Here is a 24,168-nt window from a genome sequence, read left to right as displayed (position 1 = left end):
CTGTTTTACTTTTTCAACGCAGAATTGTCTGGAATTGAGATCAGATGCCATGTCACGTTTGGAGAGCCCCTGATGTGCCCAAACAGTGGAAACTCCCCAATTCTACCTGAAACTAATCCAAACACACCCCTAGCCCTAATCCCAACTGTAACCCTAACCACACCCCTAACCCTGACACACCCCTAATTCTAATCTCAACCCTATTCCCAACCGTAAATGTAATCCAAACCCTAACCCTAACTTTATCCCCAACCCTAACTTTATCCCCAACCCTAACTTTAGCCCCAACCCTATCCCTAACTTTAGCCCCACCCTAACTTTAGCTCCAACCCTAGCCCCAACCCTAACCCTAACCCTAACCCTAACCCTAGCCCTAACCCTAGCCCTAACCCTAGCCCTAACCCTAACCCTAGCCCTAACCCTAGCCCTAATGGGAAAATGGAAATAAATACATTTTATTAATTTTATTATTTTTCCCTAACTAAGGGGGTGATGAAGGGGGGTTTGATTTACTTTTATAGTGTTTTTTCGGATTTTTATGATTGGCAGCTGTCACACACTAAAAGACGCTTTTTATAGCAAAAAAGTTTTTGCGTCTCCATATTTTGAGACCTATAATTTTTCCGTATTTTGGTCCACAGAGTCATGTGAGGTCTTGTTTTTTGCGGGACGAGTTGACATTTTTATTGGTAACATTTTCGGACATGTGACAGTTTTTGATCACTTTTTATTCCGATTTTTGTGAGGCAGAATGACCAAAAACCAGCTATTCATGAATTTCTTTTGGGGGAGGCGTTTATACCGTTCCACGTTTGGTAAAATTGATAAAGCAGTTTTATTCGTCGGGTCAGTACGATTACAGCGATATCTCATTTATATCATTTTTTATGTTTTGGCGCTTTTATACGATAAAAACTATTTTATAGAAAAAATAATTATTTTGGCATCGCTTTATTCTGAGGACTATAACTTTTTTATTTTTTTGCTTATGATGCTGTATGGCAGCTCGTTTTTTGCGGGACAAGATGACATTTTCAGCGGTACCATGGTTATTTATATCCATCCTTTTGATCGCGTGTTATTTCACTTTTTGTTCGGCGATATGATAATAAAGCGTTGTTTTTTGGATCGTTTTTTTTTTTTTCTTACGGTGTTCACTGAAGGGGTTAACTAGTGGGACAGTTTTATCGGTTGGGTCGTTACGGACGCGGCAATACTAAATGTGTACTTTTATTGTTTTTTTTTCTTTTTTTAGATAAAGAAATGTATTTATGGGAATAATATTTTTTTTTTCTTCTTTATTTAGGAATTTATTTATTTTATTTTTTTTTACACATGTGGAAATTTTTTTTTTTACTTTTTTACTTTGTCCCAGGGGGGGACATCACAGATCACCGATCTGATAGTGTGCACAGCACTCTATCAGATCGGCGCTCTCACTCACATCGCTGCAGGCTGCAGCTTTCATCTGCAGCCTGCTCCGGACCCGGAAGTACTCCCTGCAGGACCCGGATGCAGCCCCGCGGCCATTTTGGATCCGGGGCCTGCAGGGAGGAGACGCTCGGTACAAGGTGAGTACATTCCCTTGTACCGATCGTCTCAGGGAAGCCCGCAGGGAGCCCCCTCCCTGCGCGATGCTTCCCTGTACCTCCGGTACACCGCGATCATGTTTGATCGCGGTGTGCTGGGGGTTAATGTGCCGGGGGCGGTCTGTGACTGCTCCTGGCACATAGTGCCGGATGTCAGCTGCGATAGTCAGCTGACACCCGGCCGCGATCGGCCGCGCTCCCCCCGGGAGCGCGGCCGATCGGCTATGACGTACTATCCCGTCACTGGGAATTAAGTCCCAGGTCACCTTGACGGGATAGTACGTCATAGGGGATTAAGGGGTTAAAGGGTGTCTCTGAGAAGCCTCATGTGGGACAAATATAGATGTACATAAACTTTAAATGCTGAGTTATATTTAATGAGATGTTACCACTGTGTCTATATGGAACTTTGACTGATTCCTTTTGAGATCCTCACATGGTATGATGTGTACCTTTTAAAATAATTTTCAATAAACTTGTATTGATTTTATATTGGTTGTGTTATAGTGGTCTGTGAGTACTAGTTACTCATTTTTTGGTAGCTATATACACAGCAGTATACACACACACACACACACTAGCCCTATATACACAGCAGTATACACACACACACTAGACATATATACAAAGCAGTATATATACACACACACACACTAGACCTATATACAAAGCAGTATATATACACACACACACACTGGACCTAAATACAAAGCAGTATATATATACACGCACTAGACCTATATACACAGCAGTATACACACACTAGCTCTATATGCACAGCAGAATATACACATACTAGCCCTATATACACAGCAGTATACACACATACATGCACACACTAACCTATATATACAGCAGTATACACACAATTAGCTCTATATACACAGCAATATACACACACAGCAGTATATACACACACTAGACAGAAAAACATACATTACATGGAAAGTACACTTACAGTGAGTACAGTGCAGGGAGCTGAACCGTCACAGGGAAACACAGGAAATGAGCGGGGAGATGTGCACACATGGAGCCTCCTCTACAATGTCAGGTCTCAGCCCTGCAGACAGCATGTGCCTGCCAACCATTCCTCCCTCCAGATTCCGACTACTGAGATTAAAGGGAACCTGTTGCCCCCAAAATCGAAGATGAGCTAAGCCCTCCGGCATCAGGGGCTTATCTACAGCATTCTGTAATGCTGCAGATAAGCCCCCGAAGCATCCTGAAAGATGAGAAAAAGAGGTTAGATTATACTCACCCAGGGGCGGTCCCGTACGATGGGCATCGCGGTCCGGTCCGGGGCCTCCCATCTTTTTACGATGACGTCCTCTTCTTCTCTTCACGCTGTGGCTCCAGCGCAGGCGTGCTTTGTCTGACCTGTTGAGGGCAGAGCAAAGTACTGCAGTGCGCAGGCTCTGGGCCTCTCTGACCTTTTCTGGCGCCTGTGCATTGCAGTACTTTGCTCTGCCCTCAACAGTTCAAGAAGAGGACGTCATCGTAAGAAGATAGGAGGCCCAGGACCGGACCGCGACGCCCATCGGACCGGACCGCAGCGGGACCGCCCCTGGGTGAGTATAGTCTAACCTCTTTTTCTCATCTTTCAGGATACATCGGGGGCTTATCTACAGCATTACAGAATGCTGTAGATAAGCCCCTGATGCCGGTGGCCTTAGCTCATCTTCGATTTTGGAGGTGACATGTTCCTTTTAATGCAACAGCAGGAAACTCTGGCAGTGGTGATCTGTGCTTGTATTGTATGCTGCCTTGAGCCCTCCTAGTGCTGCAGCATATAATACATCATGACGGGGGATCAGATTGGCACAGATTTAACTTTCTTGATGGGGCCCCCTCCCCCCATGGGGCCCTGACCACTGCAGGAATTAGGATGCTGACCCCTGAACCAGAGCTGTGCAAGGCACGGTAAGGCTTTACTCACCAGTGTCTGTCCGGTGCAAGAACAGTTCTGTGAGCCTTGGAGATTCCAAGCACACAGCGCAGGGATCAGATGCTTCCCGCCCATCAGTGTGTGTCCGCCACTGCTGCGTCGTGCTCATACTGTGCGTGTGCGGTCATTGCAGCAGCGCACACTACGATTGATGTGTATTTAAAGGGCTGGGCTGTGAAACCAAGGCCTGTTGCCCACTACGTGTCTTAGGGTTGCAGCCCACCGGGAAACTGCACAGAGGGGCAGTCATACCTTGGTGAATATACACAACAAAAAATATTGAAATCTCCTTTCTCAAACACACAAAGAAGTAGAAAACCAAGTAGAAAAGATTTGTTACTTTTATTGTTATCAATGCAAATATTTTACATTCATTGATAAATAAATGGCAGCATTTATATGGTAACCAGCTTTAATATGTTATATGCAATGTAGGTCTTTGCTTCATTCTTCACTTGCTCATACAACATATAGCAGATTGTGGCCTACTAACAAGTGAAATGGACCACAGCGATGCAATAAAGGTTCTTTAACATTTAATGCCACCAGAAACACTGTCATTTCCTTGGCAAAATATAGATAATTATCCTCTGAAATAGAAAATGCAGAGGAAACATGCAACATAGAAAACAAAAACAGAGTCTAAAGTACCAACATTGAGGTAAAAATGGTCTGGTTTTTCCAATTCAAATGTTGTCAACCTTTAGCTCGCCAGCAGTTCTGGATGACAGCTAGTTGTGAAAACATGCTGGGAACGAGAACTCCAAAATGACTGGTTAGCACAAGGTCACAACTCCTATTCTACATGTTAATTCACATTAAGCTATAGGGAAAGATTCTAATCCGGAACAATAAATATTGTCTAGGAAAACATTTTCATAAATATATTTTTCTTCTTCACTGTTTGAGATTATAATAAATACTCGATTGTGCAATACATTTTCTACAATTTTTAATCTTATGCAAACATCTTAATGACTCTCACATATAAACCAAAACTTTTTTTTAAGTATTAGCAGTTATCTCAGACATACAAAGTTCGGCTTTCAATTTTAAAGATAGTAGCCATATATGAAAAATGTATATTTCTAAAACTGTATGTAAGTCATAAACACAGGTTGACAAAAATAGCAATAGTATTTATTATCTGTGAGATAACTATAAGTAGTTTAAACAGTTCAAATATACAAAGAAAATAATGACAAGTGATTTTCCTTTTCCCACAGTGCTTAAAAATATACACACAATGATTGTGCAGATCAAAGCTGATGAGAAGAGCTCTATACGTTTACTTCCAATCTCGCCATGAACATAGTGCGGACACAAGCACACTCTTGAAAAGCTTAGAATACCCCAAGAATTATCTCAGTCTAAACATCGGTCCTGCTTTCTTGGAATGTATATATTTATATAATTGCCTCATCTACAGTTAAAATATTAAAATAAATGTTTGAAATACTAACTTAAAATAGCTGCCCTTCTCAATAGGAAAGTTGTACGTGCAATGGTAAAAGGACACAACCTAAAAATGCATGTAAAAATATATTATAGGTTTTCTCTCTAGTTGGGAACCAAATGGGCCTACCGAAGGTACAAGACATAAGGTGGAATTTATCAATCACTCAATCCAATAAGTTACAAAATTTGGCACAAGGGGTAGATACGAAAAAAATATTAATTTCTTCAATTTCTTTGTGCAAGTCCCAAGATTTCTATAAAAATGGGATAGGTAGAGTTTAAGAGGTGGAGCAACACAAATTGGTAACCCTTGTAGCTAAAATCTATGCCAGATCATAGATCTCATTTTATGGTGCACAGACTGCTTTAGGATGCAACAAATTTATGAGAAGGTAGGCACGTCTCAATATACTTGTCACACCTTATTCCAGTGAAGGAAGCACCAATCGTATTAAATTCTTAGTTTATTTGGTCTCCCGTTGAGGATAGAGCAGTAGAAGAAGGTTCCTCCAGTAGCTATCTGCCTTCCAGATATTAGAAAACATGTAATACATTTACATTTTTCCCTTTTTGAATTTCAATGTACAGAAGAGAATTAAATAGTTAAAAGCAAATGTGTTATCACCTTTGAAACATTATTTAGATATGGTAATCATTTACTCAATTAATTAAAGTGTAAGACCTAAGACTTTACAAAGAATTTCCATCCGAACATTCTAGCAGTTACTCTCTTCTGGTTTGGATTCCTAGTCCTCATTTTTGGGTTTATATATAGTAGGACCTCTTACCAAGAAGGTCCATATTGGCAGTATATCTTACCTTATGATCACACAGTATACATAATTTATAATTTTACAATAAAAAAAACCCACCAGCTAGAACAAAGTCAGCTAATGAGTAGAAAGGAATGCTTTTTTTTTTTAAAGGTTTGGAAAGTTATAGCCACCTAAATGGTTAGCAGCACTAGTTGGTGCTTCAATGTTTTGATGGCATATCATGTTTTTTAGGCATGCTTTATATTGTGATACAAATGGAATGTCACCCCGAGATGCCTCTGGCTGCATATATCGTGTCAGTTATGCATGATTGCCACATTTGGTATATACCCTGACTATAGGATGGTTTTGAAGAGCAATGGTGTGCCATTGAGCTCAACTCTTATTTATTTTTTTCTGACATATTATGTTTTTGAACAAATTAATGCACTAATAAAAGCTATAATATTACTCAGCTTCCCTGCTAAATACAGCATGGTACACACTATAAAGGCTTTCAGAAAAATAGCCAAATATTTAATATTCATCATAGTCCAATAAAATGGCTAATAAGACCATTACGACCATGATAGCTTCTACCCAATTTTTTACCTATGGATGCCAAATGTGTATCATAGCTTCCTTTAGGTGTTGATTACAATGTTGTGCTTAGCTAAATATACTCCATCTCTCTATGAATACAGTGAAACAAATAATACAGCTGTTAAGACTCGGAGCCCTCATAAAGATTGATTTTAGTGCAGGACACTTATTATTTGCTTTTCTTTCTGATTTCACTTTTACTGTATATTGTCCTTTCTACATTTACAAACCCTGTATAGCTTAAGAAATATAAGAACAATTCTCTACAAGGTTGATGAGGTTTGCTTATAGTCTCTCAACATAACTGAAGCATATGTCACACTTGGGGGTGTACAGAGTACTGACTCAGAGACGGGTGAACTAGGCACAGAGCTGCCTGAAGCGACTGAATCCCGGAAAGGGGATGGAGGAGTCAAAGCAGGTGAATCCTCCAACACTAATTTGCTTGGAACAAGTTCTTCATCAGGTATATCTGTGCTATCATACATACAATCCCGAATAAGGTTCAATTTTTCATTCTCTACCTCCTCAGTGGAGGAGTCTATTCCTTCACAGAAAGCCGCCATCTGAAGTGGAAGCACTTGCTGAGTAGGGTAGATGGAGTCAACACCATTCTCTGGTCCTGGTATTGGTATGACAGAGTTAAAGTCTGGTATTCCGGCTGAGAATTTATTGATCACCCCATGCAGCTGGTCTAAAATAGACTTTTGCAATGGCAGGCTCTTAGAGACTGGCTCTGACAGATATACTGATCCCTCCTCAAATTCTTGAGAAGGTGGCGGACTTGCATTCAATCGCCTATGTATCACCATAGATGGACTGTTTGGTTGGTTGAACCTCGCTGGCTCATTTTCTTCTTCCTCCTCCACGTTGTATAAAGCATTAGTGCTAATATCTGAAAATGTGAGGCTCTTGCTCTGCACTTGGTAGCCTTTGGTTATGGGCTTTATCACAGCCGTCTGGTTTGATGATCCTGTTTCCTTGGTCTTCACATGCACTGATAGTCTGTGCCACATGTGTTGCCCCTTCTGTACTTGTCTTCCACCTGGTTCAGACCATGATACAGACTTTCCATTAGAACTATGAATAAAATAAAGATGGATGCATTTGAATATACAGCATGCAGAAAATCACTTCAAAAATTAAAAATAAAAAGCCAGAAAATGTGCAAATGAATGATTCACATATATGGTATATAATTTAAGCTATGTGTAGTATATATATTATATTTCTCTCTCTTTTTACATTGATGTGTGACTTATGAATAGTATAAAATCATATACATAAACATTAAAGGGGTTGTCCAGTACTTTTATACTGATGGCCTATTCTTAGGGTATGGGGAGGAACCCTACTTGAACACCCATGAACTTTCACGCAGATTCAGGCTTACTTTGCTTAGGATAGGTCATTAATATCAAATCAGCTGATCAACTGTCTCCTAAGGCAGTGGCCAAATGTGAACAGTTGTTGGGACATCATAGCTCAGTTGACTGCATAGTGGTCTCAGAGGGGTTCTGCACATTCACCCTTATTCATGTGAATTCTGTAGGATGTGAATAGGTGTGGAGGTGCAGTACCAAGCCACGGCAATTATACAGTTGATGTACTTGTACTGTACAGCTCCACAACTGATCACATCTAGCCACCACCACAAATGGGAACAGCTGATCTGCAGGGGTGCTAGGTATCGTACTCGCCCACCACCTGACTCGATATTGATGTCCTATCCTAAGGATTGACCATCAGTATAAAAGTAATTTAATAATGTAAATCTTGTCTCTATTTTTGTGATTGTAGGATTTGTTTACTATCTGGACAATTTGGAAATTAAGACCTACACTTAGCTTCCAAAATTGGATATATGAAGTAACTTTTGTATGGTAACACAATTTGTTTACTTATTATGTTTTTAATGTCTGTGTAGTCCGAAAGTAAAATTATTAAATAAAACTATTTATAAAAGCATAAAAGGCTGTAAATAATAATTCACTTTTATAAAACAAATTTTGATCTTCAGTTTAAATCTAAAATAATGTTATATTAATTTAGTCTTATCTCTAATACTTGTGAGATGACACTTTAATTATCAAGCAGCATCTGCTTGATTTCTTTATTATTGTTTACAAATATATATTTTTTTCATCTAATTTAAAGAGAACCTGACACTTGATACTTCCTGTTTAATCTGAGGCCAACATGTGTCAAGCACTGGCTGTATGATGTATGCCAGGTATGGTTGACTCGAAAATGCTCCGTTGGGGACTGAGTACACGCTATAGATTAGTCGGGCAGGCGGGTTTCCGCAGCTTCTCCCGCCCACTGCCCTAAATTGATAGGTCTCAGCCTATGTGTGCGTATATACAGAGACCTGTCAACCCAGGTCGGTGGGTGGGGAGAAGTAATACTCTTAAAATATATTATGCTCTGAAATGTCGTAGCGTTTCATAGTCATACATACTTGGCTGAGATTATGCAGCCAGTGCCTGATACATGCTGTGCACAAAATAGGCAGCAAGTATCAGGTGTCAGGTTCACTTTAAGCCTATTAACATGTAGTATTATGTCTATATGTCTTTGTATTTGGGTAAATTGATGTTTCTGTGCAACAAACAGATGATTTACATGCAAAATCTTTGCTCTTAGCAGAATCTGATGGATGCAGAATTGATTAGCAGAAACAAAATAACATAATCTTAGCTCGCTCAAGCAGTACAGTGGATGACATTCTTAGCTTACATTCCATGCGCACATCGGTTTGGCCACAGCATGTATGAAATCATGCAATTAATTATACAAACATTCAAGGAGAAATTATGCAAAAATATACACAATGTCATTCCACATGAAGCATGCCACTTGCTAAATTATGGACCGATATACATGGTTGCACACAATCCCCAGGCCAAGAAAGAATGCGTATGGCAACACTGCATTGTCACCTTAAATATCATTCATGCATACTGTACAGTATATGACATCAGTTTTAAATTGGCAAAACTCAAAACTCATCATAAAATTGTCTTCCCATGATTTTAATTATGGCTTTTCCTTAGGTGTGATTATTGCAGGTCAAACTATGATCATAAATGATCAGCGGGGTTTTTCAGTGTTATGCCAGGCATGGCAACTTCTCCATACGTTCTGCTGTGCCCTATTCAAGTAAATTAAGATTAGCTTGGTACAGTCCAGTCTAGTCCAGAGCAGAAGTCAGCAGTGGTCTCTGGGATCAGACCTCCACTGGTCACACCTAAGGAAAGGCTGTGTAAAGCACTTCTTAAAAAAAAAACTTTAGGTATAAATCATTGCTAGAAATCAACTCTTAGTAAGTGAAGTCCACCATTCTAGAGGAAGTAAAAATATATTATTAGGTTATCAGACTTTTTGCCTTCTGAAAAGACATTCCTCATATCTGAAGTATTAGGGTATTTACCAATTTTATGTGGAACAAAAAAAGTAATAAAAAAATATGGTGATAGAAACTTCTATCAGTCCTTCTCAACCTCATGCTTTTTACCTAATGTCGTTTGATATACTGCCTAGTGAGCCAAATGTGTGGTAGTGAATATTTAAATAATTTACTTTAATTGGTTCTTTAGTGCTAGTGATGTTCAAAACCAGCCAGTGTCACGTGGAAAACATTGTTTAAACCATTCAATATTGGGTTTCTATATTTTGAGAGCCATGGTTTTTATTAAAAAAAATAATAAAAATTAGCAATTCTGCCTATTTTTTTTTACAGTTTTCACCTCGGAGGATAACTAAGATGTTACTTTTATGGTATGGTCTGTTACATTTGCGTTCATATGAATTATGTATTATGTTTTTTCCATAATTACTATTTTGTAAGACATTTTTTTCGCATTGGATTTTTTGCTCTATTTTATCTTTCTATTTATTTATCCTTCTCCTCCCCAGATGCCGTTATTTCTGATCCACACCTTTTGTAGTAACATGCCAGCTATCATATACTGCAGGCACCCACTGCTGATGGCTTAGACACAGCTCCTGAATCCCCAACATCCCTGAGATGTACATTTATGGAGATTGGGCTTATGTCTGTACCACTATTGTTGTAAACATGTTTTGCATCAAAGGAAAATCTAAGTCCTTGCCACCAAGAGTTTGACTCTCTCTCTCTCCAGAGACACTATAGGGGCGACGACCCTATTATCAGTCCAAGTGTGATCCGACAAAACATTAGATCGCACTCGGATTCATGTTATTTAATGAGGCCGTGCACATGTCCGACTTTTTTCTCAAACAGACTTTGTCCGACTCAGCAAGGAAAATCACTGCATGCCCGAGTTTGATCCGATATTCAGATCCCACCAGGCCATGTGAGTCAATGAGTGCATGGGAAACATTGGATTGCACTCAGATGACATCTGAATACAGTCCAATTTCCACTGCATCACAGAATCGAGAAGATGGAGAATATTTTTCTCCATCTTCTCCTGATCTGAGAGAATCAGATCATATTATGATCACACTCGGATCAAACTCTGAGTGTCACTTGCATGATTGGCCCGATTCTCTCGGATGAGAAAATCTACGGCCATCGCCACCTGCCCTAACAGCCACATTGTCTGCTTGCTTTATAGATGTGCACCCTTGGCATTAGATATATTGCAGGGAAATTAGGATAAGTCTATATTAAAATAATTAGCATAAAGATTTGCTTTATTTCTAATAAGAAAATGTTGATATTTTTGAAATGTATGTTTTAGTATAAAAAATTATTATATATATTTCTCATTTGTAAAATTAATATTTTCTTACAGGTCCCATAAAGTAGGACATACTTTGTAGAAACAGGAAGGGAACTTATATGGCGTAGTTTGAATAATGCCATGAAATTGCAATCTACTTCCCAATCTGCAATTTAGCCCTTTCAGTTGATTGAGATCTTTTGTGAATTACAGTGGCAATGCAGCTGAGGCACTATTCAAAATCTGTTTCCGACTTCTACACCATAATTTAACATTACTATAAAAAGGACATCTGTTCAGCTGGACTGGATTGTGTAATAAAGTCTGACACTTGCATTTTTCATGTGGCTCCTTCAATTTCGGAATGTCTAGTGTAGCTTAGAAAAAAGAAAATCTATGACAATGAGTTTTTGGTGCTCCCAATGTTTCGTAAATTCATATACAGAATGAAAAATTATTATATGAAACCAATAGTTTGAGTTTTTCTTGTTTTCTCCTATATAGAGTATATTTGTTGGTTTCTTGATATTATTAAGGTAAGTAGGCTTGACCATATCTGCAGATGTTGAAGAGTTACATTTTTAATTAAATGAAGACTTTGTAGACATTTGGTAATATGCAGAACAAGGTCCAAAAATTGCAGAGAACCCCAAAACCATGACAACACAACTCATAAATTGGTTATTTGTGATCATGTTTGAAAAAAAATCAATAGCAGTTCTCAGGTGTATTCCAAAGAAAACTAATAATAACTGCGGTGTGGACCCTGTAGATTGAGGTTTCATAAATTTATACAGGAGTAGAAAGCTACATTCAGCCAAGAACTGCTTGCTTATGTGCAGCTCCCCACCATTAAATGGGGGGCTATCTGGGATGTGATTAAAAGGAAGGCACCATCAGAAAATGATCTATTGTTTTAATCAGGTTTTTGTGTTTAAATTATTTTAAAAAATGTTTGGAATTTTTTTTATGTATCACAACCTGTATTAAAAATTAGAATTCTTGCAATTTTTATACTATCCATGCGGGCTTTTTATACTAACTTCCTGATGTTTCAGGAAATAACACATGTACATAGCCATAATGGTTAGATCTGGACCCTATCTTTTGTATTAAAGTATCTAATGAGCCTGTGTATAGGTCATTGTGTCATGGAGTGCGGGAGAGCAGGGTCAGGTGTGACATCAATCATTGTGAATGGTGGATCTTGTGTTAACAACTGGCGTTACCAGTCATTGTAATCCTGCCTTTGACCCTTTTGAAAACTTTTTTTTAATTAGAAATAATGATATATATTGGTATATCTATACACACTTTGTCAGAATACAGTACATGTAATACAAGACCTTGAATTAAACAATCGGTAATTTTATGATGATCGCTTCCCATGAATTACAAAGAGGAAAGCACTATTGAGGCTGCTTGTAGATAGAAAGCACATCTTTTCTTCTATTAACGCTAAATAGCACAAAAGTGCATCTCTGCTTTAAATACTGGCAGAGCTATTAAGAGGTGCCATTCTAACTCATTGGAGAAATGGGCACTGCTTGTGAAAGGTCTTGAGTTGACAAACTTGTGTAACTTAGATTTCTTAGTTTATGGGTGAAAGTGAAGCGCCATTTTGACTACTCAGACAGCTGCAAGGAAGTAGCAGCATAGATCTAAAATGTAAGGTAGAAACATAATGGAAGTAATAAGGACAACTATAAAACAAGTATGTCTAAAAAGGTAATATATAGGGAGAAATTCTATTATCCAATTACAGATATAACGTGGTTGACATGATTGTGATTTAAGGGGCCACCTATGGTTGTCCTGCATAGCTGAAGTACCTAGGCAGTACAGGCATTAAGGTATATCAGAAAAGGCAGTAAAACAGATAATACAGATGTATTAAGGACAGGGATAATACCATAGTATTCACAATGTATACATCATGTGTTATAAGCATCAGAAAGTACGTTTTTTAAGGGTGGGGTGCCATACACGAGGACCTGTGGAGTAAACAGTAATGTCAAACAGAAAAAATGAGACTCCTTTTTAATGAGACCTCTTGAGTGTAATTTCATATCGACATTATTTTAGTGATTTTCAGCAGGTTGAGTCAGTTGCCCTTCCCTAACCACATTCTTCAGAGACGTTGATCTCTCTGTCTCTCCCTTTGTTTAGTTACTACTAAAGCAGCTAAAAATAAATGTAATCTATGGAGAACTGTATTCAATATTCTTTATTCTCTGGACTGCCAATGTGATTTATAATTTCCAGGACCGATAAGTTGGTAGAAATAGGATAGTACAGCTACAATATATCCGCTATATTTTTTACAAGCATGTCAATCACTGCCTTATTACTAGTAGGTTTTATGTTTTAACCCATTTTAGACATTACTTGTTTATTACTTGTTTGTCCACAGGTTGTACTTCCTTGCAGCAATTCCATGGTGGAAATTATGCATTACACAGTGCCCATTCAGATCAATGGGTTATCTCTGTAATGCAGGTTAGGTTATCTAGCGCTTGTTCATAACTTTCTACAGACAGAATAACAAGGCTGTATAGGATTCATAATGCACATTTTATAATACTGTGGTAATAAGCACGTGAACTGTACTTACTTTGTATTCCCAGCACTTGGTTTCTTTCTTCTGAAGATGCTGAGGAAGGTGTTTGATCTGCATGGTGTTTTTCCATCTCCGACGTGCATACGTACAACATCAGAAGTAGTGAAAGCACTTCGAACGTTCCTTTCAGGTTTGGCAATGATAATGTACATCTTAGGCGTAAACATACAACTCAAAGCAACTGTGACACTAAGACTGACGGCAAAAGATGTGGTAATGATCTTGTAGTTGCTCCCAAAGTATATAGGGACAAATGCCAACCAGATGATACAAGTAGTGTACATTGTGAATGCAATGTATTTAGCTTCATTGAAGTTTGCTGGAACATTGCGAGTCTTGAATGCGTAATAGGTGCAGCTCATTATCAGCAGTCCATTGTAGCCTAGAGGAGCCACCACACCTAAATTACTAGTGTTACAGATCAAATAGACTTCTTTAATGCTTGGATAAGAAAGAATTGGCATTGGCGGCTCCATAATCATTAATGTGACTACCAAAGTAAGCTGCAGACTAATCAATATTGAAGCAATTATTACTTGAGCGCAAGCACTCATAAAACGTGGCTTACGGGTACAAATTTTCTTTTTACTTCCTGCTAGTATTCGGGCAATACGATTGGTTTTGGTCACCAGCGCTGAGTAGCACATTGCTGAAGAGAGACCAACCAGGAGGCGCTGCAAGTAACATGAAGTTGTAGTGGGCTTGGCTAAGAGTGTGAAAGGACATATATAACCTAGGAAAATCCCAGCCAGGATAATGTAGCAAAGCTCTCGACTGGATGACTTCACCACAGGTGTGTCCCTGTAGAGAATGAAGATCAGGGTGACAAACATAGTGATAAGAATCCCAACACAGGAGAAGGCCACAGCAATGATGGATTCAATGTCACTCCACTGTAGGTATTTTATAACTATCGGCTCACAACCTGTTGGAAGAAAGAAAATCTGGGTTAGTTTCTCTTCTTACTAAGATATGTACTTACACTTTCTACTTAATTGTAATAATTTTCATACCCTAGAAAAAACTTTCTAATGTACACTAGCGTTCAAAAGTTTAGGGTCACTTAGGTGTATAGAGGCCCATTTCCAACAACCATCACTCCAGTGTTCTTATGCTACTCTGTGTTTGCTAACTGTGTACGAAGGCTAATGGATGGATAGAATACCCTTGAAAACCCTTGTGCAAGTATGTTAGCACAGCTGAAAACAGTTTGGCTGATTAGAGAACCTATAGACCTGACCTTCCTTTGAGCTAGTACAGAATCTGGAGCATTACATTTGTTGGTTCCATTAAACTCTCAAAATGGCCAGAAAAAAAGAACTTTCATGTGAAACTCGACAGTCTATTCTTGTTCTTAGAAATGAAGGCTATTCCATGTGAGAAATTGCCAAGAAACGGAAGATTTCCTACAACGGTGTGTACTAATCCCTTCAGAGGAGAGCACAAACAGGCTCTAACCAGAGTAGAAAGAGAAGTGGGAGGCCCCACTGCACAACTGAGCAACAAGACAAGTAAAATAGAGTCTGTAGTTTGAGAAATCGACACCTCACAGGTCTTCAACTGGCAGCTTCATTAAATAGTACACGCAAAACGCCAGTGTCAACATTTACAGTGAAGAGGCGACTCCGGGATGCTGACTTTCAGTGCAGAGTGGCAAAGAAAAAGCCATATCTGAGACTGGCTAATAAAAGGAAAAAATAATTATGGGCACACAGACATTGGACAGAGGAAGATTGGAAAAAAGTGTTATGGACAGACGAATCCAAGTTTGAGGTGTTTGGATCACACAGAAGAACATTTGTGAGAAACAGAACAACTGAAAAGACACTGGAAGAGTGTCTGGCGCCATCTGTCAAGCATGGTGGAGGTAATGTGATGGTCTAGGGTTGCTTTGGTGCTGGTAAAGTGGGAGATTGGTACAAGGTAAAAGGGATATTGAATAAGGAAGGCTATCACTCCATTTTGCAACGCCATGCCATGCCATACCCTGTGGACAGCGCTTGATTGGAGCCAATTTCATCCTACAACAGGAAAATGACCCAAAGCACACCTCCAAATTATGCAAGAACTATTGAGGGAAGAAGCAGACAGCTGGTATTCTATCTGTAATGGAGTGGCCAGCACAGTCACCAGATCTCAACCCCATTGAGCTGTTGTGGGAGCGGCTTGTGGGAGGGCTTCTGGAAGCATGGGGTGAAATTTATCCAGATTACCTCAGCAAATTGACTGCTAGAATGCCAAAGGTCTGCAATGCTGTAATTGCTGCAAAAGGAGCATTCTTTGGCGAAAGCAAAGTTTGAAGGAGAAAATTATTATTTCAAATAACCTAGTCAATGTCAGGACTAGATTTTCAATTCATTTCACAACTCATTTGATTAATAAAAGTATGAGTTTTCATGGAAAACACAACATTGTCTGGGTGACCCTAAACTTTTGAACGGTAGTGTATCTTGTTAGACAAATATGCTTCTTTTTCCACTTATAAACCATTTCTTCCATCCTCACCTCCAGAAGTGAGCATGGAATCTGGAAAGGCAAATTAAGGAAATTAAAATGGACTGCTATTGGCATATCAGATTATAGTTCAATCTTGATGGCTCCCCAACGGAACATGTTTTCTGGATTTCCTCATTATTGCATAAGTGATGGAATTATTATCAAGGCATCAGAAATTTCCATAGGTTCTCTCACTCGTGCAATATTAAGGAAATCCTGAAAACATGGTCTTTTGGCTGGCTGTGAGGAATACACTGCTCTAGAGAAAAAGATAAGACTACCAGTGCTATATAGAAAATAATACCGCTATAATACAGCCTCCATATGGAAAAGTTACATTCATCCATATGAAATCATTAGCATAATTAATTACATTAAGGCACCCATAGACTTTTACGGATGCATATTGCAGACGCTGTTCCCATGCTGTCAAATGACATTGTGAACCCGCAGCTGTAATTGGAGGTATAAAGTTTACCTCCAGTCACTGGTGTCGGCTGATGGGACTTCTGCTCGATTCAGCCAATGCCTGCTGCCACTAATAACAGCGAGAGTAGGCGGCGGCTGATGGGAGTACTCATCAGCTGGCGCCACAACTGTAAATGAATAATTAAGTAAAAATAAACAGTGTGGGTTCCCCAGTATTTTTGATAACCAGTCAGGCAAAACTCACAGCTGGGGCCTGCAAACCTTAGCTGTCAGCTTCAGCAAGGCTGGTTATCAAGAATAAAGGGGTCCCAACTCCGATTTTTTTTTAATTATTTAACTAAATAATTTAAAAAACAGCATGGTATACCCCCATTTTTGCCAACTAGCCAAACTAAAGAAGACAGCTGTGGGCTGGTATTCTTAGGCTGGTAAGGGGCCATGGATGTTGACCCCCCAAGCCTAAAAATAGCTGCCCACAGCCGGCCAGAAAAGACACATTTGATGGATGTGCCAATTCTGGTCCTTTGCCTGGCTCTTCCCACGTGCCCTGTAGCATTGACAAGTGGCGTTTCTATTGCCTGTATGCCCAAGTAATAGCTGAAAGTGTACCCGGTGGTGACAGATTCCTTTTAAAGTTTTTCTAGACTGTGAAAGTTTCTACTTTGCTTTTGTTCTATTAAAAGAGTAACTGTGTGTGACAACACAGAATTTGTTCTTGATTAGTCCAGATGTGTTTTTCTTCCGTGGGTCTAGAGACCTAAGCCATTGTTCATATGAGCCTGAACATTGACTCTTGAATTGATGTTTTTTGCAAATTATTGTGCTGCTATCTTTGGAAGACAGTGATGCAGGGTAATTTGATGTTTGCTAATATGTTGATTACCCATTGTACCTCATCACACCTTCCCCCTGACCTGTGGATGATGGCCTGAAGGATAGTTGTGAATTGTAAAAGGGGGATCTGCCTCTGTTTTTAGACAGACTTTAGAGAACAGCAGCCAGGCACCATGGCTCCAACCGGGGAATACAGATTTGATCCACTGCCCATCACTAAGCCAATGGAGACATTTGGAGTACCCAGATTGGGACAATCAGGTCACCTGGCCATGTACCGTACAGACCAATGGACAGTCAGCTACCTTATCCCTTCATTACCTCCTCTCTGTCGGTGCCCAAAAGTGGGGTGCCACTGGTGTGTGTAGTCAGCCCTGAAAGCCCTGAAGTTGCAGCTACTCTAATCCTGGCGAGCAAGTGGAAGATTGAGACTGTCATTTGCACCATCTTACGTACTTGCTGAGACTATACTATATGTTATTGACTGTTGGTTCAATAAAGCATTGCCATACTGTTTTACCTTCACCCTGTGTTGTCTGAGTAGTATTCTGCCCACGGGAAAAGAGTGCGAGCACCCACTTATTCTTGTGTCTCCACACTGTGCTTTCAAGTAACTATTCAGAATAAGCTGTCCTGTGTGTACATGAGGAATAACACTTTTTTGGTCATTATGTGACTTCTCACCAGTTTGTTTCCTCTGTACTCTCCATCTGTAAATTGCAATCCACTGTTTGCTGGGGAGGGGAGATGAGCTGCAGAGATTTCTCCCATACACAGCACAGCACAGAGAGGGGAATGCCTGCTCTTCATTCACTTTTCAGCTCACAGAGAAAAGGTGCAGTAACATGAATTATATTATACAGCAAAGTTCAGCGGTCTTGATCTGAATCAAGCTCTGATGTAAGTTAAAACATTTGTTACATATCTCTGCACAATGTTTTTCTGTATGTCTCTGCCTGTTTCATTCCCTGCTCCTCACTCCTCCTCTCTCCATATAGGACAATGGTCTGTGTCACATAAGGGTACCGTCACACAGTACCATTTACATCGCTACGACGGCACGATTCGTGACATCGCAGCGTCGTATGATTATCGCTCCAGCGTCGTAGACTGCGGTCACACATTGCAATCACGGCGCTGGAGCGATGCCGAAGTCCCCAGGTAACCAGGGTAAACATCGGGTTACTAAGCGCAGGGCCGCGCTTAGTAACCCGATGTTTACCGTGGTTACCAGCGTAAAAGTAAAAAAAAAACAAACAGTACATACTCACCATCTGATGTCCGTCAGGTCCCTTGCCGTCTGCTTCCTGCTCTGACTGAGATCCGGCCGTACAGTGAGAGCAGAGCGCAGCGGCGACGTCACCGCTGTGATCTGCTCTCACTTTCCGGCCGGCAGACAGTCAGAGCGGAAAGCAGACGGCAAGGGACCTGACGGACATCAGATGGTGAGTATGTACGTTTTTTTTTTTTTTACTTTTACGCTGGTAACCTGCCCTGCGCTTAGTTACCCGATGTTTACCCTGGTTACAAGCGAACGCATCGCTGGATCGCTGTCACACACAACGATCCAGCGATGACAGCGGGAGATCCAGCGACGAAAGAAAGTTTCAAACGATGTGCTACGACGTACGATTCTCAGCTGGGTGCCTGATCGCAGTAGCGTGTCAGACACTGCAAGATCGTAACGATATCGCTAGAACGTCACGAATCGTGCCGTCGTAGCGATAAAAATGCCACTGTGTGACGGTACCCTAAGACTTGCAATCTGCCTCCTTTGAGCAAGATGGGCTTGAGTTGATTTTTCACAATGCATGCGAAGTTCAGGGGGAAGGGAAAGAAGAGTCTGATAAGTGGGGAAGGAAAGTGATCTTTCTGATAATATACATTATAAAGTTTCTCATTGTTTGCCCTAGTTTCTTATAGTCTCTTGCACTAGTGATTTATGCAGCGTTTGTTGAAAGTTTTTTTTAACTTATCTGTCAACAGTATAGAAAGCAGTGGGAAAATAATATGTGTATTTTGGGTGAGAAGCAGCAAGATGTTTACCATAAATACAAAGAGTCGGCATTGGAGAAGATCCTGTTGATAAGTTAGACATTAAGCAAAGATGTTGCACAATAGAATGGCTTTCAAAATTGCATTTACATTTTTATTGTACTATGCAAATTCTCTACTTAAGCAAACAGTTTGTAGACGGTAATCTCCATCTGCTTGGAACTTTTACAATATCACCTTATGGTGTTTTTATGTTGTCCTGATGTGAAATACAGTAATTTCTATGTATTATATTTGCAGTTAAAGCCTTCTGATGTCCATTTAAAATTCAAGTAACAATTTGTGGCATAGGTTGTGAATAGTGATGAGAGAATATACTGGTTACTCGAGATTTCTCGAGCATGCTCCGGGGTCCTCCGAGTATTTTTTAGTGCTCGGAGATTTAGTTTTTAGCGCTGCAGCTGAATGATTCACATCTGTTAGCCAGCATAAGTACATGTGGGGATTCCCTAGCAACCAGGCAACCCCCACATGTACTTATGCTGGCTATTCAGCTGCGGTGCTAAAAACTAAAACTCCAAGCACTAAAAAATATTCGGAGGACCCCCGAGCATGCTCGAGAAATCTCCCGTAACGAGTATATTCGCTCATCACTAGTTGTGAACCTTTTACTGCTGCATCTATAAGTGAAACTTTAAAAAATATTAAGGACTTCCATACAAGATTCAGGGTTTCTATTCCATTATCTGTTCTTTTAACAATAGCTTTGTTGGACAATGTTGCTTGAACATAAACTATGATTTACTATAACATTACTTATAATGGAGTAACACATTAATCTTAGTGAGGTCATCATACTGATGAGTTAACAAACTAATGGAATAAAGGAATAAAAAACAAAGAAAATACACAAAAGATTAAATTACAGTGTATTCCAGCACTGTCTGCCTGAAAGGTGTGATAAAACAAGTAGTCCCTCTTTTACAAATAATACATACTCGCCTTTCGCATCGGCACCAATCCACTGATTTCAGTGCAGAGACTGCTGCGGCTCATGTAGCATTGTTACGTCAAGTGAGCGCTGCAGTTACACAGTGGCTGCTAATGGGCTGCTGCACTCTCATTTCTTCTTCTCGTCCGAGGCTCATCCAAAGGAAGTGAGATCGCAGCAGCGTAATAAATGTTACTTTTATTTCTCTGGTTCTATTTTTCCTCTTATTACATTTGAAACTTGGAAATAAATAAACAGACTTCTATATGTGTCTCAGCTTAGCCATTTCCTTTCCGTTTATTTCTGGTACCGGAAAAAAACGGTACCGGAGATATCCGTGTCCGTCTGTCCATCTGTCCGTGTGTGTTCTACTTGTGGCACTACGTGTACTACGAGTGGCCGCATCAGTACCACACAGAGAGCCGCCAGGGAAGAAGCGCTACAGTAAGCGCTGCTCCCCGGTGGCTGGTGCTGAAGCCGGCTCTCATCATTCTCCCCTGTTCTGCCGGCAGGGGAGAATGATGAAAGCTGGCTTCAGCACCTGCCGCCAGGGAACAGCGCTTACTGTAGTGCTTCTTTCCTGATTCCGATGCATGTCACACGGAGGACATCAATGTGTGTTCTCCATGTGCACATGTGCGGGACATTTTGCCATCCATGATGACGGTCAAAAACAGACATGTCAGCGTGTTTTGTCCACGGACACACGGTCCGTGGAAACACACTGACATGTGCACAGAACCATTCATTTGAATGGGTCTACATGTGTACGTGTCTCCGGTACATGTGAAAACTGTCACCACACGTACCGGAGACACGGACATGTGAAAGAGGAGTAAAGCTGCTTTCAGATGGTATGATAATTAAGGAAGGAGAAATATTTGTTTCCGATTATCAAACTGTCTAAACAGACTGGCAATCACCCAACATATGAGAAAAAAACACTAGTTTGACAAATTCAATGATTTTTTAGCTGACTTTAAAATGATTGTTCTCAACAGCATATTGTCCTGTGTAATCAGATGATGTGCTGCCGAGAACAATAATATTCTCTGTGAGCAGAATGATCATATTAAAGTGCCCTTAGTAAAGCCTCATTCAGACATTAGGTTTTTTGACGTACGAGAAAAACAGACTTTTATCAGTGATTTTCCTTAGAGTTTCATCAGATTTTCATCTGTTTTGTCAGAGTTTCATCAGTGATTTTTGATGATGAAAAAAAAAAGGTTCTACACCTTTTCTTATCTGTCAGTGAAAACTGGACAACACACAGATGGCTAGAAAAAATATTTTATCACGTCACTCCTAATTGCAGATAATAGGGTGCTCAGAGGAGGGATGCCACCCCTTTGTCCAGACAATAAGAAAAATATCCGGCACTCCAAATAAATTATAAAATTTTATTCAACACAAATCCAGTTTAAACTGGATTTGTGTTGAATAAAATTTTATAATTTATTTGGAGTGCCGGATATTTTTCTTATTGATTGAACACACAGATGGCATCCAAATGCTGTCAGATGTTTCCATTGACCCATAGACTTACATTGGTAATTATATTGGACATGCCTCTGTGATTGTGCACAGACTACTTGGTTGGAGAAAAGAATCTGAAAAGCCCTATCGAATATCATAGGTAAAAGTGATATCCGTTAAAACCACAAATAGCACTGTGACGTTCAGGTCACTGTGATTGCTCAGGCAGAGGGCGCTCAGACCTGACATTATCGCGCCCTCTGCCTGAGCAATCACAGTGCAGAAAGCCAGAAGATGCTGAGGGTGAGAAGTTTGGAGCAGAGCAGTGCCAGCGACGAGAGGTGAGTACTTCATTTTTTGGGGGGGATGTTTGTAGCATTACATATGAAGACCATCATACACTGGAGCATCATATATGGGGCCCATTATACATGGAGCATCATACAGTGGGGAAAAAAAGTATTTAGTCAGTCAGCAATAGTGCAAGTTCCACCACTTAAAAAGATGAGAGGCATCTGTAATTTACATCATAGGTAGACCTCAACTATGGGAGACAAACTGAGAAAAAAAATCCAGAAAATCACATTGTCTGTTTTTTTAACATTTTATTTGCATATTATGGTGGAAAATAAGTATTTGGTCAGAAACAAAACTTCATCTCAATACTTTGTAATATATCCTTTGTTGGCAATGACAGAGGTCAAACGTTTTCTGTAAGTCTTCACAAGGTTGCCACACACTGTTGTTGGTATGTTGGCCCATTCCTCCATGCAGATCTCCTCTAGAGCAGTGATGTTTTTGGCTTTTCGCTTGGCAACACGGACTTTCAACTCCCTCCAAAGGTTTTCTATAGGGTTGAGATCTGGAGACTGGCTAGGCCACTCCAGGACCTAGAAATGCTTCTTACGAAGCCACTCCTTCGTTGCCCTGGCGGTGTGCTTTGGATCATTGTCATGTTGAAAGACCCAGCCACGTTTCATCTTCAATGCCCTTGCTGATGGAAGGAGGTTTGCACTCAAAATCTCACGATACATGGCCCCATTCATTCTTTCATGTACCCGGATCAGTCGTCCTGGCCCCTTTGCAGAGAAACAGCCCCAAAGCATGATGTTTCCACCACCATGCTTTACAGTAGGTATGGTGTTTGATGGATGCAACTCAGTATTCTTTTTCCTCCAAACACGACAAGTTGTGTTTCTACCAAACAGTTCCAGTTTGGTTTCATCAGACCATAGGACATTCTCCCAAAACTCCTCTGGATCATCCAAATGCTCTCTAGCAAACTTCAGACGGGCCCGGACATGTACTGGCTTAAGCAGTGGGACACGTCTGGCACTGCAGGATCTGAGTCCATGGTGGCATAGTGTGTTACTTATGGTAGGCCTTGTTACATTGGTCCCAGCTCTCTGCAGTTCATTCACTAGGTCCCCCCGCGTGGTTCTGGGATTTTTGCTCACCGTTCTTGTGATCATTCTGACCCCACGTGGTGGGATTTTGCGTGGAGCCCCAGATCGAGGGAGCTTATCAGTGGTCTTGAATGTCTTCCATTTTCTAATTATTGCTCCCACTGTTGATTTCTTCACTCCAAGCTGGTTGGCTATTGCAGATTCAGTCTTCCCAGCCTGGTGCAGGGCTACAATTTTGTTTCTGGTGTCCTTTGACAGCTCTTTGGTCTTCACCATAGTGGAGTTTGGAGTCAGACTGTTTGAGGGTGTGCACAGGTGTCATTTTATACTGATAACAAGTTTAAACAGGTGCTATTACTACAGGTAATGAGTGGAGGAAAGAGGAGACTCTTAAAGAAGAAGTTACAGGTCTGTGAGAACCAGAAATCTTGATTGTTTGTTTCTGACCAAATACTTATTTTCCACCATAATATGCAAATAAAATGTTAAAAAAACAGACAATGTGATTTTCTGGATTTTTTTTTCTCAGTTTGTCTCCCATAGTTGAGGTCTACCTATGATGTAAATTACAGACGCCTCTCATCTTTTTAAGTGGTGGAACTTGCACTATTGCTGACTGACTAAATACTTTTTTGCCCCACTGTATATGGGGCTCATCATACACTGGAGCAATATATATAAAGCCCATCATGCACTGGAGCATCATATGTGGGGCCCATCATACACTGGAGCATCATATATAAAGCCTATCATACACTGGAGCATCATATATGGGGTCCATTATACAGTGGAGCATCATATATGGGGCCCATCATACACTGGAGCATCATATACAAAGCCCATCATACACTGGAGCATC

At 40.2% G+C, this 24,168-nt stretch overlaps 1 protein-coding gene across 4 annotated transcripts in view; it reads right to left on the bottom strand.

Moving 5' to 3' along the window:
- Window positions 1-3,858: 3,858 nt before the first annotated feature.
- Window positions 3,859-24,168, bottom strand: part of GRM1 (glutamate metabotropic receptor 1) — a 581,006-nt gene continuing 560,696 nt past the window's right edge. For 2 of the 4 annotated variants that reach the window (XM_077283069.1, XM_077283070.1), the window contains exons 8-9: window positions 13,677-14,607; window positions 3,859-7,430 (exon numbers count right to left, since the gene is read on the bottom strand). In XM_077283069.1, coding sequence (XP_077139184.1) covers window positions 6,614-7,430; window positions 13,677-14,607 — 1,748 coding nt within the window. In that variant the 3' untranslated portion in view covers window positions 3,859-6,613. The remainder of the gene's footprint in view (window positions 7,431-13,676; window positions 14,608-24,168) is intronic. The other 2 variants (XM_077283071.1, XM_077283072.1) reach the window with 1 other exon arrangement.

The sequence above is a fragment of the Ranitomeya variabilis genome, chromosome 2, assembly GCF_051348905.1.
Source record: "Ranitomeya variabilis isolate aRanVar5 chromosome 2, aRanVar5.hap1, whole genome shotgun sequence".
Lineage (NCBI taxonomy): Eukaryota > Metazoa > Chordata > Amphibia > Anura > Dendrobatidae > Ranitomeya > Ranitomeya variabilis.
The sequence above is the reverse complement of the archived record's forward strand: the minus strand, read 5'-3'. Positions and strand labels throughout refer to the sequence as shown.